The 14,741-nt window shown below is 36.1% G+C and overlaps 1 protein-coding gene across 1 annotated transcript in view; it reads left to right on the forward strand.

The window, feature by feature from the left end:
• The window catches only part of THSD7A (thrombospondin type 1 domain containing 7A), a 353,632-nt gene that overhangs the window by 175,470 nt on the left and 163,421 nt on the right, over positions 1 to 14,741 (forward strand). Inside the window, exons 3-4 of the mRNA XM_031679614.2 lie at positions 5,479 to 5,727; positions 8,385 to 8,563. Of these exons, the coding sequence (XP_031535474.1) occupies positions 5,479 to 5,727; positions 8,385 to 8,563 (428 nt within the window). The remainder of the gene's footprint in view (positions 1 to 5,478; positions 5,728 to 8,384; positions 8,564 to 14,741) is intronic.

Consider the following 14,741-nt stretch of genomic DNA (forward strand, 5'->3'; position numbering starts at 1 on the left):
ATCACTTTTATTACTTTCCCTGAGTTAGAAACAGTAGGCCTGTGGTGATTTCCAACCATAACTACCATACTTCCTTTTTCTTTCCTTACCTTATTAGGAACGAAAAGAAAAGGCTTTTCCCCCCCATATCAATATTGAGAGAGAGAAAGGAGAGGAAACAAAGAAAAGAATTAAACAAGTTGATCCTAAGCAAAGAGATTTGAAACAGGGGATTTAGAGGTGTCATTTTTTTGCCACCTCAGTGCAGATATTCAGCCGACCTATTTGTAAAGGACACATATTTCTTACCGATAACTTACGACATTGTATTTTCAATCTATATTTTTATTTGCTTTCCATGAGACGGAAAAATTGTCACATGGTGCTGTTTGGGGGAGGGATGGTTCAGGCCACATATGCAGACTTTCCCTGAGCTCCAGCCATACCACCTAGATGCTGAGAGAGTTCGCTTCTGTGAGACACAGAAAATGGGAGATAGGAAGTGGGATTCCAAATGGCAACTAGTACAGACAGAAGTGGGTAGAGAGAGCTGGGCCAATGTTATCTGGAGACAGTGAGAAGAGTGGGCAGAATTGCGGGCTGCTAGGGAGGAGGACTGCAAGTTAATTTTGGCTCCCTGCTGACCAGAGAGAGGGCAGCAGAAGCAGTGATGGATTATAGAAAGCTTTGATTACCAGGGAGGAAAGTTAGGATTTGACCTTGAGAAAATGAGGGTCTTGGAAAGTTTCTATTTAAGACGCTAAATGCTGATAATGGTATTTTAGGAGGTTAAGAAGGTATATTTGACAGGTGCTATGATTACTGAGTGGGCTACAGAAATAATTTTAGGGGAAAAAATTTGAAATGGCATTTTAATTTTTTTTTAACTTGAATAATAAAAAAAAGTAAACAGTTTCTCAGTTTTATCCTCGACCTGACAAAAAAAAATGTTAAATATACTGGGTAATTGGAGTTTAGAAGTAACTGTCAGGAATATCTGTGCTCTGTCATCTCTGAATGAAATCTTTTTAAAGAGAAATAGTAAACTTTGCCCTCTACTTTTTCATTTTTTTTCAGCCTTGTTACTGTCTATCTGCTACATGGTAATTAAGTAACAACTGCTTTTGTCTCAAAGCCAAGTTTTTCTTCTGTCCAGTCCTGGCTGCCTGGGCTGTCCTGACTATACCATGTGAATGATAAGGAAACTGTTACAGTGACCATCACATCTTCTACCAGGCTGCCCTTGCAGAAGCACACCCCATGCCTTTGACTTCCCAGAGGGACATGTTCTCATGAAAACCATAATGAACCAAAATGTATAGATCCCCTAAGCTCTGTATCAACTATATCAACTATTTGCATGGCCAGAATGAGAGAATAATAGCTGAATAATTTGGTACACACAGATGATTTGGTGACCCTATTTAGTCTCACTAACAATCACAAAATGACATTAACAAGCATCAGAGTGCTTGTAGGCCTACCAAAGTCCACTATAAGGCCATGAGTGAGTTATGGAGGCCTAAAATGAGCCCCAGTGTGTGAGCTCTCAGCTACTCCTCTGGCCTTGGCTTTGAACTCTGATGTGCTCATGATTTTTAATAGTGTGCAGCTAGCGAGGGAGCTATAGCTCAGTGGTAGAGTGCATGCCTAGCATGCACAAGAGTCCTGGATTTAATCCTCAGTACCTCTATTAAAGATAAATAATAAATCCCTCCTTAAAAAATAAAATTAAATAAATAAATAAGTAATTTTTTTTTAATTATGCATCCAGAAATTTCAACCAAATCCTGATCCTTGCTTTTTGATCTGCCTAGTAGATGTTTCTGTGTGTTGGAGATGTGCTGGATGTATCCATATCAGTCCTCAGTGTTGAATGTTGAACTCTCTTATCAACTACCAGAAACTTGCTGCTTATTGCATGTGTCCCTTTTCAAAGAATTGCAGTAGTGCTCACCAGATCACCAAAGCTATAAACTCCCAAGTTATTTAATGACTCCTTCCTCTCTTTTAACCCCTTCAACTACACATCAGGTTGCATGGTTTCTGACTCTCCTTTTTATAGTTTGTAACTCCTTTTCATTTCTACTGCCATTGCCTTTGTTGGCACTTTCGTAAGCCTCGTAAGCAGAAAGATCTACTTAGTTCTTCTCTCTAGTCTTGGGTGAGACATTTGGATTCCATTTCCTTATCTTGAAAAAAAAAAAAGTACATCTCTACCTCACAGAATAGTTTTCAGAATTAATGAGATATTCTAGGTAGAACTCAACAGTATGTGACTCACAGTAGACAATTCAGTGAAAGTTAATCTCATGTTCATGATCATACCACACTCAGCTTGACCAATGTCTGGCACATAGTAAGCCCTCAGTCTATGTTTATTATAAATATTGATATTATCATCATCATAGTCTCTCTGCTTCTAATCCTGTACCCTAATATTCCATCCTCCACCCTATCATCAGAATCTACATAAAATACAAATATCATGTCTTTTTTGCTCCAAACATTTCAGTGATTCTCTCACCCAAAGAAGGTGCTTTTTTAGATCTGCATAACTGCCTCTGATCCGACCTGGGCTTCAATTCCACTCTCAGTTCCAGTGCTCAACAAAAACTTACATTGATGTCAAGGAAAACATCTTTATTTCCTCCACCCACTACAGAAGACAGAAGACAGTTTTATTTCATATCTGCATGAATTACCATCATCTCAATCTGACAAATTCTAATATATTGTTGAAAATTCACCATAGTAACCCACTACTTTCTACAACCTTCTGTGTCTCCCCAAGCAGAGTTTTATGCTTCCAAATTATTTACTTTAATCGTGTCTTAGTATTTCTGAAGCCCAATATGTAGAGTTATTGAATATGCATGTGTTGAAATAATGATTTTGGATATTGGAAAATTAAAGGAAAGACAAACTGTAGATAGACAGATATATAGACATGTTATATATGTCATATATGTTAAACTACATAATCATATGACTCATACTATTCTTGTGTTTATGCTGCTAGTTGCTCATATGTAGGACCTGTACTAAAAATTGTTACATGTATCAGGAAAATGTATTTGTTTTGGCTTTTCCATAATTATTCGGTCCCCCTTAGGACAAATGGCACATTTGCAAAGTGCTAGCTAGCATGGTACAAATCTTAGGGCTGTGAAATAGTAATGCTAGTCGATTTGCAGTGTGCTAGAAACTTCGGCATTGGCCTCAACTAAAGCAGTTGCTCTAACAAACTGAGATTTATAGTCATTTCAAACTATGAGAAGTAGGGCAGAGTGGTTAAGAAAATGGACTCTGATTTTAGAAAATTCAAGTTCAAATTCCAGTCCACTGCTTACTAGCTATATGATCTTGAACACATTCCCTAACCTTTCAGAGACTCCTTCCCTATAAAATGGAAATAATAATGGTACCCATATGAATAATTATTGGGAGTATTAAATGAGGTAATGTGAATTAAGTTTTAAATTTGGCTGTACAAACTTTCGGATACACAAGACTCACAAGACTATCATAGGCCACATTTGTCATCAGTTGGTTTTGAAGGATATAGACCTTATCTTCATTGTAACAACAGTCATTCCTCATCTGGTGGAAATTCTCCTAGAAATCCAGGTAGCACAGCTCAGGTGGAAGAAGATAGTTGTACATCAGGCAGGTCCAAGAACTGTCTTGGCTTAAAAGTCTCATGCCCCGCAGGAGCTGTTATCTCTTGAAGTGATCCCATTGTCATAGCCTGCAAGGTCCCACAAAAAACAAACCCTGTCCCAAGAGCTGCCACATTTAGGGAAGCCCAAAGCTGTGACTGCCTGCCGGGTAGTTTTAGTTTCTCCAGTGTAAATGGAATTTATCCAAAGTGGTCATTTTTATCACAAATAATATTATCTACTAACGGAGCTGGTATTCTGGCTTTCATCTGGTTACCAGGTGATTGTAACTGGAGGCAGTTAACAGACGGTCAGATTGTCCACAAAAGGTTAAAAGGGGTTATATAGAAAATGAACTTACTAAGCTGTACGTAGAGGATAATATATGTGTATATGTATATGAAAATCTCATGAAGGATTAGAAATGTATCTAAGAAGAAATTAAGCCCGGAGGATTTTCTAAGAAAGGAGTTAAAGAGGTCATCGTTTAATCATTATTTTGCCTGATTTTCCTGAAAAAACTCGTTAGTGTTAGAATGAAAATTTGCTCATCACAGAGAAAGCTTTGCTCTAAGGTTAGTGTTACACCTGAGGCATCATTAATACTCAATACATGACTTTTGAATAAAAATGGGAATTTTGGTCGTCTCTGTTGTTATGAGAAAAACAGTGTTGACTCACAGGGCCCTTCTACTGCCACTCTCAAATGATTCTGCTGCCCAGACTTCTCAGCACAGACAAATTGACTTTGACGTTTTGAGCTCTAATTGTCTCCTAGGAATGCAGGTTTCGTACACATGCCACTAGAATTAAGAAGATTGAATGTGAGTTGTTACATTAAAAATGACCTGCCTCTCTGTATGGTTGATTACCATAGTTAAATATAGCACCTGAATGATGAGACAGAATTATCTGTATATTCTCCCATTGGAACAGATGCTCTATTGTGGCAACAGGCTGCCTGTGTCTTATAAACATGAGCTACTAGTTACTGAGAATGAACAAGAGTTCAACGAAAACTCAACACAAGGCCATCCAGTTCCAGGAAAACCTCACAAAGTGCATACGTTGTTGGCATTCATAACATCATCTTCATTTTCATATGTGGACACTACAGTTTGGAATTCAACATCCCTGTAATTCAAGGAAGACTAGATGGATAAGAATTTGAACATAAATAATTTATGTTAACTGATGAATAAATATTAGAGATTACTCAAAGGATATTTCTACAGTAATATAGCTATGAATAAATTTATATTTCTAATGCTTATGATGTATTTAGTATACTCATATACTTTGCTTTATTAAAGTGTGAACTGGAAAAGTTGATGTATTTGAATAAGCATGCATTATAATTCTAATTGACAGCTTAAGTTTCAAATGACATTAGACATAATCTTAAGTGTAAATTACTTTTTCTATTCAAAATAATATTGTATTAGTTAGCCAGGCACGTTTATTTAAACCACTAAACAGAATGGAAATTATCATATTAACGGTTCTTTGTTCCTTGTTTTCTAAATTAAAACAAATCTGGAATGAGTAAAATGAACAATATGGTAAGTTTCGTTTCAGCTAATTTTGCTTAATCCTTTTATTTTCTGTTTCCTGTGAATGGTTTAACAGCTCTTAACAAAATAGGAGGCAATGCAAATGTTAGCTTTGAGTCTAACAGGTTTTACACCTCGTAAATGTTGACATATTTTCAATGAAATTGGAATTGCACCTTCAAGTGAAAATAAAAATGGCCAAGCTGATTTCACGCTGGAGTGTAGAAGACAAAGTTCATGCCTGCCTGTCAGTCTGTTCTGAGAATGTTGATGCTCTTTTGCAGCTTTTGCCAGCAAGAGAAGCTGCCAGTGACCTTCCAGGCCTGTGTGATCACCAAAGAGTGCCAGGTGTCAGAGTGGTCTGAGTGGAGCCCCTGCTCCAAAACGTGCCACGACATGACATCCCCTAAGGGCACCCGTGTGAGGACGCGGCTCATCAGGCAGTTTCCTATTGGCAGCGAGAAGGAGTGTCCAGAACTTGAGGAAAAAGAACCCTGTGTGTCTCAAGGACATGGAGTTGCCCCCTGTGCCACGTGAGTAAATAGAGGATGGCAGCCCCTGCTGCCTTGTCGGCCCAAACTGCACGTTCTTTTAGCTGTTTGATTTCAATGAATAGTATGTAGAGGAATGATGATTTTTACAAATTCTAAGTGGAAAAATAAAATGTCTGTTTAGAAACACTCACTATCCTGTTAAAAAAAAATACTGGTTTTTAGGAATAAAAGTGTCTTTAACAAGCTGTATTTCCAAATCTCCATGAACGCTAGATTTTTAACAGCAATTCTCTGTTGGTGTATTGCCTGTAATTGGTATTGGCAAACTTCTTCTGTAAAGGAGAAGATAGTAAATATTATTCATCTTTATGAGACATATAGGTTTCTGTTGCAATGTCTCAACTCTGCCATTGGAGCTAGAGACGATGTGTAAACAAATGAGTGAGGATATGTTCCAATAAAATTTATTACAAAAACATAGAATACGTTGGACTTGGTCTTTGGACCATATTTTGTCAACTAGTCTGTAAGGTAAAATAAACTTTCAAAATAGAGGTACTTGCTGCTTTTTGAGCCAGTCCTATTAAAATTCAGTACTATATATAACAGATCCTATTGAATAGAGTAAAATACTACATCAAAATAATGACTTGGTGTTCCTTCAAGACAAAGACTGTCCTTATTAACCTTGTTTTTTTGTTTGTTTGTGTTTAAATCACTGGCATGTATCATAGGGACAGGCACACAGTGTCAGATAAATGTTTGTTGAATTCAGATGAAATAAGTCCAATTTTGAAATATTTGGCAGTATAACTATATTCTTTTTATCCTTAAAAAAAATCACTTCTAGGACATCACTGTGAATTATCTTGGCAATAAATATATTTCAGCTTAGTTTGAATATAGAATCTTTATAAAACAACTTACAGAATCTTAGGTTCTCAATAGATATCCACAGGTGTCATTGAAAGGTTTCTTGGAATATTTCAAACACTTAAAGAACATGCATGCACCTGAACTTCATGAAACAGTGAGAAAGAAAATTACAACTCCTCCTCCTCCGCTACTTGTAATAATAATAACAACAGCAGTAACAAAGGATAGTGATGGTTTACACAGGATCATTCATTCTGAGGCACTTTGGAATCGTCCATTCTCCCCTGAGTGACAGGTGACCCAACACCCTGGAGAGTTTCCTTCCCAACTTCTCTGCTCGTTCCACTGACTTGGGTGTTCCTCTCTATATAATAGGTCCAAGGAAGTTCCCAAGATCTCTAATCAGAGTTTCCTATGAGTTTCTTCAATTTTTGTCTCAAGTCGAGTGTTTTATCCTTTATCCTCTCAGATATTCAACCATTACTAACAAAATAAATAGATATTCTGAGCCTCTTTCTTCTTCCCCTTTGTGAATGGTAGCATTTTTTTTAAGAATGTATAATCACTTTACATTACTGAAAATTTATTCATCTCACAGGACTCCTTAGGATGACCTAAATTGGGACTCCATTCTATAAGAAATAAAATTTTCATTTTAACTCCTCTAATGAATGACTTGCTTGGTGTTACTTTCCTTCCCCTCTCCCTGCCCAAGGCACCAATTACCCATGTTTTTAGAATTGACCTGAATGCTGCACTTCCTTTATAAATACATGTCAAGAATATTGTTCCTTGATGCCTCAGTCCTGCACCACTGTCAAATCACGAACCCACACTTATAAAAATGAAAAATGGGCATGAAGTTCAGCTTTACTCTCATGAAACTTTACCATTGACAAAGCAAAGCATCTAGAGCAGACTTTCAAGGGCCCATTGAACCTTTCTGTCTAACTGAGATGAACATGAGCACATCCATTGTACCTGTGTTGGCTGTTAATCTGATAACTAAGAAAGCATCTTGGTTAAAGAGACACAAAGTGCTACATGAGCCATTTTCTTTGTGCTTTTAGAATATCCACTTTCCTTAAGGTGGAGAAATGCCATCACTTTCTATCTTCAGTGACATCTGGAAATGGTTCCCTGGCTATCGCCTTAAAGCACGGGTTGGGCTGACAATCCCCTGACATTTCTTCCACATCATGATCTTGATTGGAGCTTTAATGTAGAATCACAGATCGTCTTTCCTGTGTTCCACAGATTAGAAATGTCAGCTCTTTTCATCATTCATCAGCACTCATCAGGGATGCTCAGTGCTACAGGGAAAAAAAAAAACTCTTATTCTCAACAATAAAGAGAAAACTCTAAATTATGTTATATTTTTATTACAAACACACAATTATAATTTTGACCCAGTATGAAGAAGCAATTTTCATGCATTTTATTAAAGCCAAACAAATGTTTGTGTTCATCAACATTTATGTTTTCCATTCGCAGATTCAATCTTCCTTTGTTTATAAGCGTCAGGAAAAGGGCAAGCCTGAGTTCAGCTTAATTGAACATAAAATTTCATGTTTTCAACATTATGCTCTCTTTTCATAAAATATTTATAAGTAACTTCCAATAGTTGCAATTAAAATGGATCATCTTAAATTTAACCCCTCTTAAATGGATGTAGAAGGAATTGAAACTGAATCTGCATCATAGATGTAGTCGAAGATTGATTCAAGAGGAAATTATTTTTCAGGTTAATTTTTTAAAGGATAAATAGGAGCAAAGAAAAGTTCTATTCAATAAAGATGAATGGCGTTTCCTTTATCTAGGTACAGCTGGAGGACTACAGAGTGGTCCGAGTGCCGTGTGGACCCTCTGCTCAGTCAGCAGGACAAGAGACGGGGCAACCAGACGGCACTCTGCGGTGGAGGGGTGCAGACTCGAGAGGTGTACTGCGTACAGGACAACGGGAACCTCTTCTCACACTTAAACACCAAGGACAAAGAAGGTAAACTCTCTTTTCTTCTCAAATACTCACCCATGGAGACTGAGCATGGGATTGCCCTGTAGGGATATATATGCAGTCTTTGGGGCACGAAGAGCCATGTTTCTGTTCATATTATGAGTGGTGTCTACAATAGTGAATAGTAGTCCTAATTATGGTTGTACAGGTAATTAATGAATTTCATCTTTAGTTGGTTCTGATACCCTGTCAAGTCTTCTTTAAATTTAGACTTCAGGCTCTGAGTCAAAATATAGCAGAAGTAATTAATCATAAAAATAGAATAAAAACTTGTAAGTGTACACGTAGAATACAAGTATGTATCCTAAAGCCCAAATTTTCTTTTCATTGTGTGAGAAGAAGTGATACCTTCTTATAGACAACATCTCATTTTGCAGTTTATAATATGGTTGAAAAAATAATTATGGTATTGAGTGAAATTTTCAGTTTGAACGTAAAAGAAAGAAATACACTAAAACTCTAGTAAAGAAAAAATATCTTGAACCCAAAGGCATTACTTTTTTTTTGAAAACCCTTTGGTTAAACCTTTTCATTTAGCAGACATATTTTAGAATTTTTTTGTTTAAATCTCAGTCTAGGGACCAGATGTGATAAGTGTACAAAAGGATAAATGAGTCCAAAATGGCCAGGGCTAAAAGTATGTATTGTTAATGTATTAATATTACTCTAAAATTCTAATTGTTGTTGGATTAAGTTTATATTCACTTAGTAGCCCTTTAGTCCACGGGTAAATATGAGTGCTTTCAAGCAGTGCTGTAACGCAGACCTTCTAAACTTTTCTCTGAGGGACAGCAGGACTTCTATCCCTCATACCTTCAGCATACCTTGATTAGTTGCCAGTAGAGTTCCAAAGATTGTGTATGATGGTGAGGATAAAAATATCAGTACAAATTTCATGTCAGGAAAGTGCTCATGGTCATCGTGAGGGCACACAAACAAACCGGTAGATATAATGCAATATGGTATGGATTATAACTGAGTTTTAGAATAGCTGTGGGGAATCATAGGAGAAACATTCATAAAGGAGGTGGCACTTGAGCTAAGTTATGATGCATGTACTCCCTACAGTTAAGTGGGTCAGGAAAACAAGAGGGAATTTATTCCAGGCAGAGGGAACAGCATGTATTAAAGCAAAAAAAAAAAAAAAAAAAAAAAGGAAAAAAGAAAAAGAAAGCATTCAGAGTAGGAATATGACAAAGAATAACTAGAAAAGCAGAAAGAAGGGAAGGAACCAAGAGAAATTGGTTTTTTAAAAAACAAAAGAGATGGCTCCTCTGTCTCCCCCTCAAAAAGAAGGGTCACTGGTGACCAGTAATTCATGGAAAATAAAGACTAAAGTTTTGCATTTGCAGCTTACAAAATGTAATTGTTTTGTATCCACTAACTTTACACAGCATGTTAACTCATTTAGAAATCTAGCCTAGGGGATACATTTTTACTACTAATTTATCTTGAGGTTTTAAGGAAGTAGCATAAAACATGTAATGTTAGTACATTAATATTTTCTTGGCCACTTTAATGGCTACATTTTTAACACTCTCAGGTGGATTTATTATAGCAGTCCTTTCAGAGTAGTATAATTTCATTGCTAGAGGTAGATCAGATTTTAGTTTCTGAATGTCAATTATGTCCTGTAGGTTATTACTTTCAAAAGATCCTTCAGAATTCTGAATTGCAATTGGGTATTTTTTTAAACGGTTTTGTCATAAAGTCCCCCTACTACTCCTGTCAAAGCACTGCAGAGCCACGAAAATAAAAGTCACAGAAAAAAGGGAACACAAAGACCATCATTATTCAGATGTATCTGTTGGAGTAAAGCAAATGCCGAAATAGAGATTAATAGATATGGAAGCAGTCAGTTTACCTAAAACTAGTGTTTGTCATGTATGTAACATGAATAACTTAGGAATCTGTGTTCTTTCGTATTAAATACCAGGACTATTAATAAGCTTCTTACAGTCTTTGTAAAAACAGTTGATTCTCTCTGAAAGTTGCAGCTTTTTTTTTTTCTCAGAATTTAGACTATGTGAGTTTCCCCCCAGAAGCACTCAACATTTCCCAGTAGGAAACTTATTCAATAAACCAGCATCCCAGGGGTGACATGTAAGGACTATAAATATGTGTGAATGGAGAACAATTAGACTGTGGTCTGTGAAAATTGTTCACAGCCTATCTTCCTTCAATAAATACAAAAGAATGAAAGCTTACTCTCTAAAAACAGGGAAACCTCTCAGAATAACTCCCTCAATCAGTCCTAATGATAATTTCCTGATCTCAGGAAATCTTGACTGTGTAACCGTGAACAGGTTACCCTAAGCTGCACTTAATTTGAAGGAGAAGGTCTATACTCTTTGTTTTCACAGATTCACACCGTGTTGTCTATAAATGTCTTGTTCTCACACATAACCCAATTATTAAAAATACCTTAACTCCAGATAAAATATTTGAGCCCAAAAATAAAAATTCTTGATACAAAAATACTGCAAACAAGTGATACAAAATTCACATAAATTCCCTTTCTTATCTCGGCACATCTTATTATAAGCAGAATGAGAATGTGCACCTTGGCACAAAGAGGGGGTCACATTAAATCACTTTATTCACTGGTGTATTTACTACTGTTAACTGACTCACACCACACTGGGCCGTAAAAATTCTTTTCCTTGGAACTAATATATTTAATTTTCAGAAAGTTGAAATTAGTATTACTAAAGTAGATATAAAGTGTAAGGTATGCTACTGAAAACTTGATATCTGTACCAGGTGAATATGATTAGAATACTTACCAAGTTGGTGATGTCATCTATAGACAATAGGAAGAATGTATCTGCTTGATATTGGAGAGGATCCACATTGTATTCACTTAAGTCTTACAGTTCTGACACAATATTCAGGTGATTAAAATGTCCACTATCTCTTCTTTAGAAGAAAGCGTTGACAAGTTCTCTACAGAGAAGAGTTAGTAATAAAATTTCTGACAGTTTCTGTCCAGCTGGCTGTTCAGAATTCCAGTAGGCTTGAAGAATGTCCAGCTTATACTGGTATGAAATCTGTCCTTCTTTATAATATGACAGGAAGAGGCCTTGCCCATGGGGAGGTTATCAGTGTAAGTCCTAGAAAGCTGATGAAAATGTTACTGATCATTGAATTCATGAGCATGAGTTCGCTTTTATAAGAGTTTAGAGTGAAATAAAAGTAGATTTTTAGCTACTCAAGGAATTCTTCCATTTGATACAAATTACACGTGTTTTTAAATGAGGGAAACCAAAAGTGTTGGTTATAAAGTGCCATAAAGTTTATATGCAGTTTATATGATAGGAAGTTTTAGAATATTCTTTTGTAGAAAATATAGCAAATAATCCACAGTGAAATCTGGATAAGGCCTGTGGGATTTGAGGTTATTAAGAAAAACAGCCTTGATAATGAGTTTGTATGATGACATGAAATGAGATAAACCAGGAGAAAGGTTTGGAGGATCAATGGAAAGATGAATTGAGGGAAGGATGATTGAACTGTGAATGTGTAGACAGAAGGATGAGTAAAGAGCTCATGTTTTCCCATGTTCTGCAAAGATAAATAAATAAATAAAATAAAAGTCACCATCCCTAAATGAAATGCAGATTCTTTACAATTGTAGTCTTTTATCTGGTCTCCACAAACTAGCCCACTTCAGTCAAAACTATTTTGAAAAAAGAAAAAGGCTATGCTTATGGTGCTATTTCCCTGTTATATCAGAAGGTAAATATCAGAGTATGTCAGAGTCTAGTGCTGCACCTTTCCTGTCCATCACTTTTACAGTAACAGGTAGATGAGACAGTTTCACATGACTTTCCAATCAGAAATGTGTGTCAGGATTCTCTATACATTCCTTGGCGGAATATTCTTAAACCCTCTAGGAAAGACAGTAGTTTACTTATACTTTCTGTTCTGCTAGGAATATATTAAAGCTGTTCAATGAAACAGGAATGATTTCATATTTCTTATCTTCCTATAAGATCATTATATAGATAAAAGTTATAGAAAACCAGGAAAAGATTTTTAAATGTACTGACTTAAAAATGTCACTAGGATACCACAATTAAATAAATATATATGAAGTTTGGTTTTGAATACTTCGTTGTGATAAGGAAGATATAAACAGTTTTCATGATTTATCATTATATTTCTAAACATACTACTTTGTGCTCTACTAATCTTCGTATGGTAAACGAAAAAGGAACTAAATCACATAATGACTACATTTGGGAAACATAGCCTATACTGATGCAATAGAATGTAAAAAGCTCTGTGATATAATTATAGAATAATTAAAACATAGGAAATTCCTGAAGGAATCAAACCTCTGGGTATTTTGGGGGAGAGAAGAGCTATTTTCCCTATAAAATTTCCCTGTGATCAGTAGATTACAAAATGGAAAGTGAGATGCCAAGAGGTTTTAGCCACTGGGACAGAAGCTAATAAAAACTTACATGCTGGGAATTAGATTAAGCTGGTCAGTGGTCTACCCGAGAGGTAACTTAGAATTTTTAGTAGAGGAAGAGCTTACTAATGACATGTCAGGAAGCATTCAACCAAAAAGGCAATCAAAGAAAAAAATAATGAGGCAGCTTGGAAACATGAAAACAATGCTTGTAATATCTTTGACTTAGTCATTGTTTAATAAACATTTGCTGTTTGACATGTTTACTCTCCCCTTTGTAAAATGGTACCGTTTTCTTTTAATTTGTCTGAAAATAATCTCTTTAACGTTTCAAACACACTTGAACACTCTGTTTCAGCCAGGGGCTGTATCCACACATTTGCCTGTTCCTCACCTCTGAATAAATAACTATTCACACTTCTGACTTTGAATAGAGATAACATGATCTAGTTGTTAGATCAAATGATGAGAGTCAAAATGTATGCACTTTGTGTCAGATTGGCCACTCACTTAAGAGAAAAATAAATTACATATCTTTTTCTCTTTCACAATTATATCGATAGCTTAAAAATCTTTTGAATTTTCATCTTAAGACTACTTTCAAAAGAATCCCAGGCAGATAATCAGGAAACCTGGTTTTCATTTCTGCTTGGCCTTGTATGTTTATGCACATTGCTTAACTTCATTTGCCTAAAAACAGCTATTTAATGACACTTCTGTTCCATTTCCAGCAATGTGACAGACTAGAATAGCTGAAAAATCATCCTTTACAAAATACCTGGACATGCAGGATACAGTATTGCCTTAAACATTTTTAGGAGCAAAGAGAGAAATGGTCTTGATTAACTAAACAGTTTCCCAAAAGTGAAGGCTGTCAGTGCTTTCTGTGGTTGCCCCTGGGTAGGGATGGTACAGGGGAAGGATAATACATTATGGAGACTTGGGGGAGTGGAGCCAGTAAGGGGTTTGACATAACCTTGTACTCAGAAAAAGAGACTACAGGCAGAAATACTGCATTATTTCATCAGTCTCAAAGAGTTTATAGCATCAGTGAGTGGGCAGAGAAACTGAACTTGCCTTTGGAGGGAGATAGCAAGGAAGCAGGTCAGCCTCAGCCTCAGGTCAGGGCAAAAACAAACCTCTCCTAAGAATTCCAACTATGGGCTTGTACTCATATGAGTTTAAGTTCCAAATTTACAGTACTGCCTTAAGTCCAAAGACCACAAAGCTGAGAGATTAATAGAAGAAATGGTGTCAGGCCAGTGGTGTCACCAAGGTGCCTGACATAAATAGAAGCAAAGACTCTGAAGAGGGGAATACCTTAACCTCAGCTGCAGGGTTTCCCCAGATAAACCAGACCACTCAAAATTGTGAACTACATGAGGCAAATACTCCATCATAAACAGAATTGAAAATGCCTAACAAACAGTAAGATTAGACTCACACGTTTGGAAATACTAGAAATAGCTGATACAAACTAGAAAGTACACATGTTAAAACTTTTTAAATATATAAAGGAAAAATTAAAACATTAAATATAATGAATCACAATTAAAAGGACCAGACTTGAAACAAAGAAACAGAAGTTACAGAAAAGCAAAATACTTTAACTGGAAATAAACAAATAAATGGGTAAATTAGACAGGTTGAGCTAATAAACAGTTATCAGTAAACTAAAGACAAATGTAAGCAAATTATTCAAAATGAAACACTTGAAAATAGAAGTTGAGAGTACAGGCGAGG

Source organism: Vicugna pacos, chromosome 7 (genome assembly GCF_048564905.1).
Source record: "Vicugna pacos chromosome 7, VicPac4, whole genome shotgun sequence".
Taxonomy (NCBI): domain Eukaryota; kingdom Metazoa; phylum Chordata; class Mammalia; order Artiodactyla; family Camelidae; genus Vicugna; species Vicugna pacos.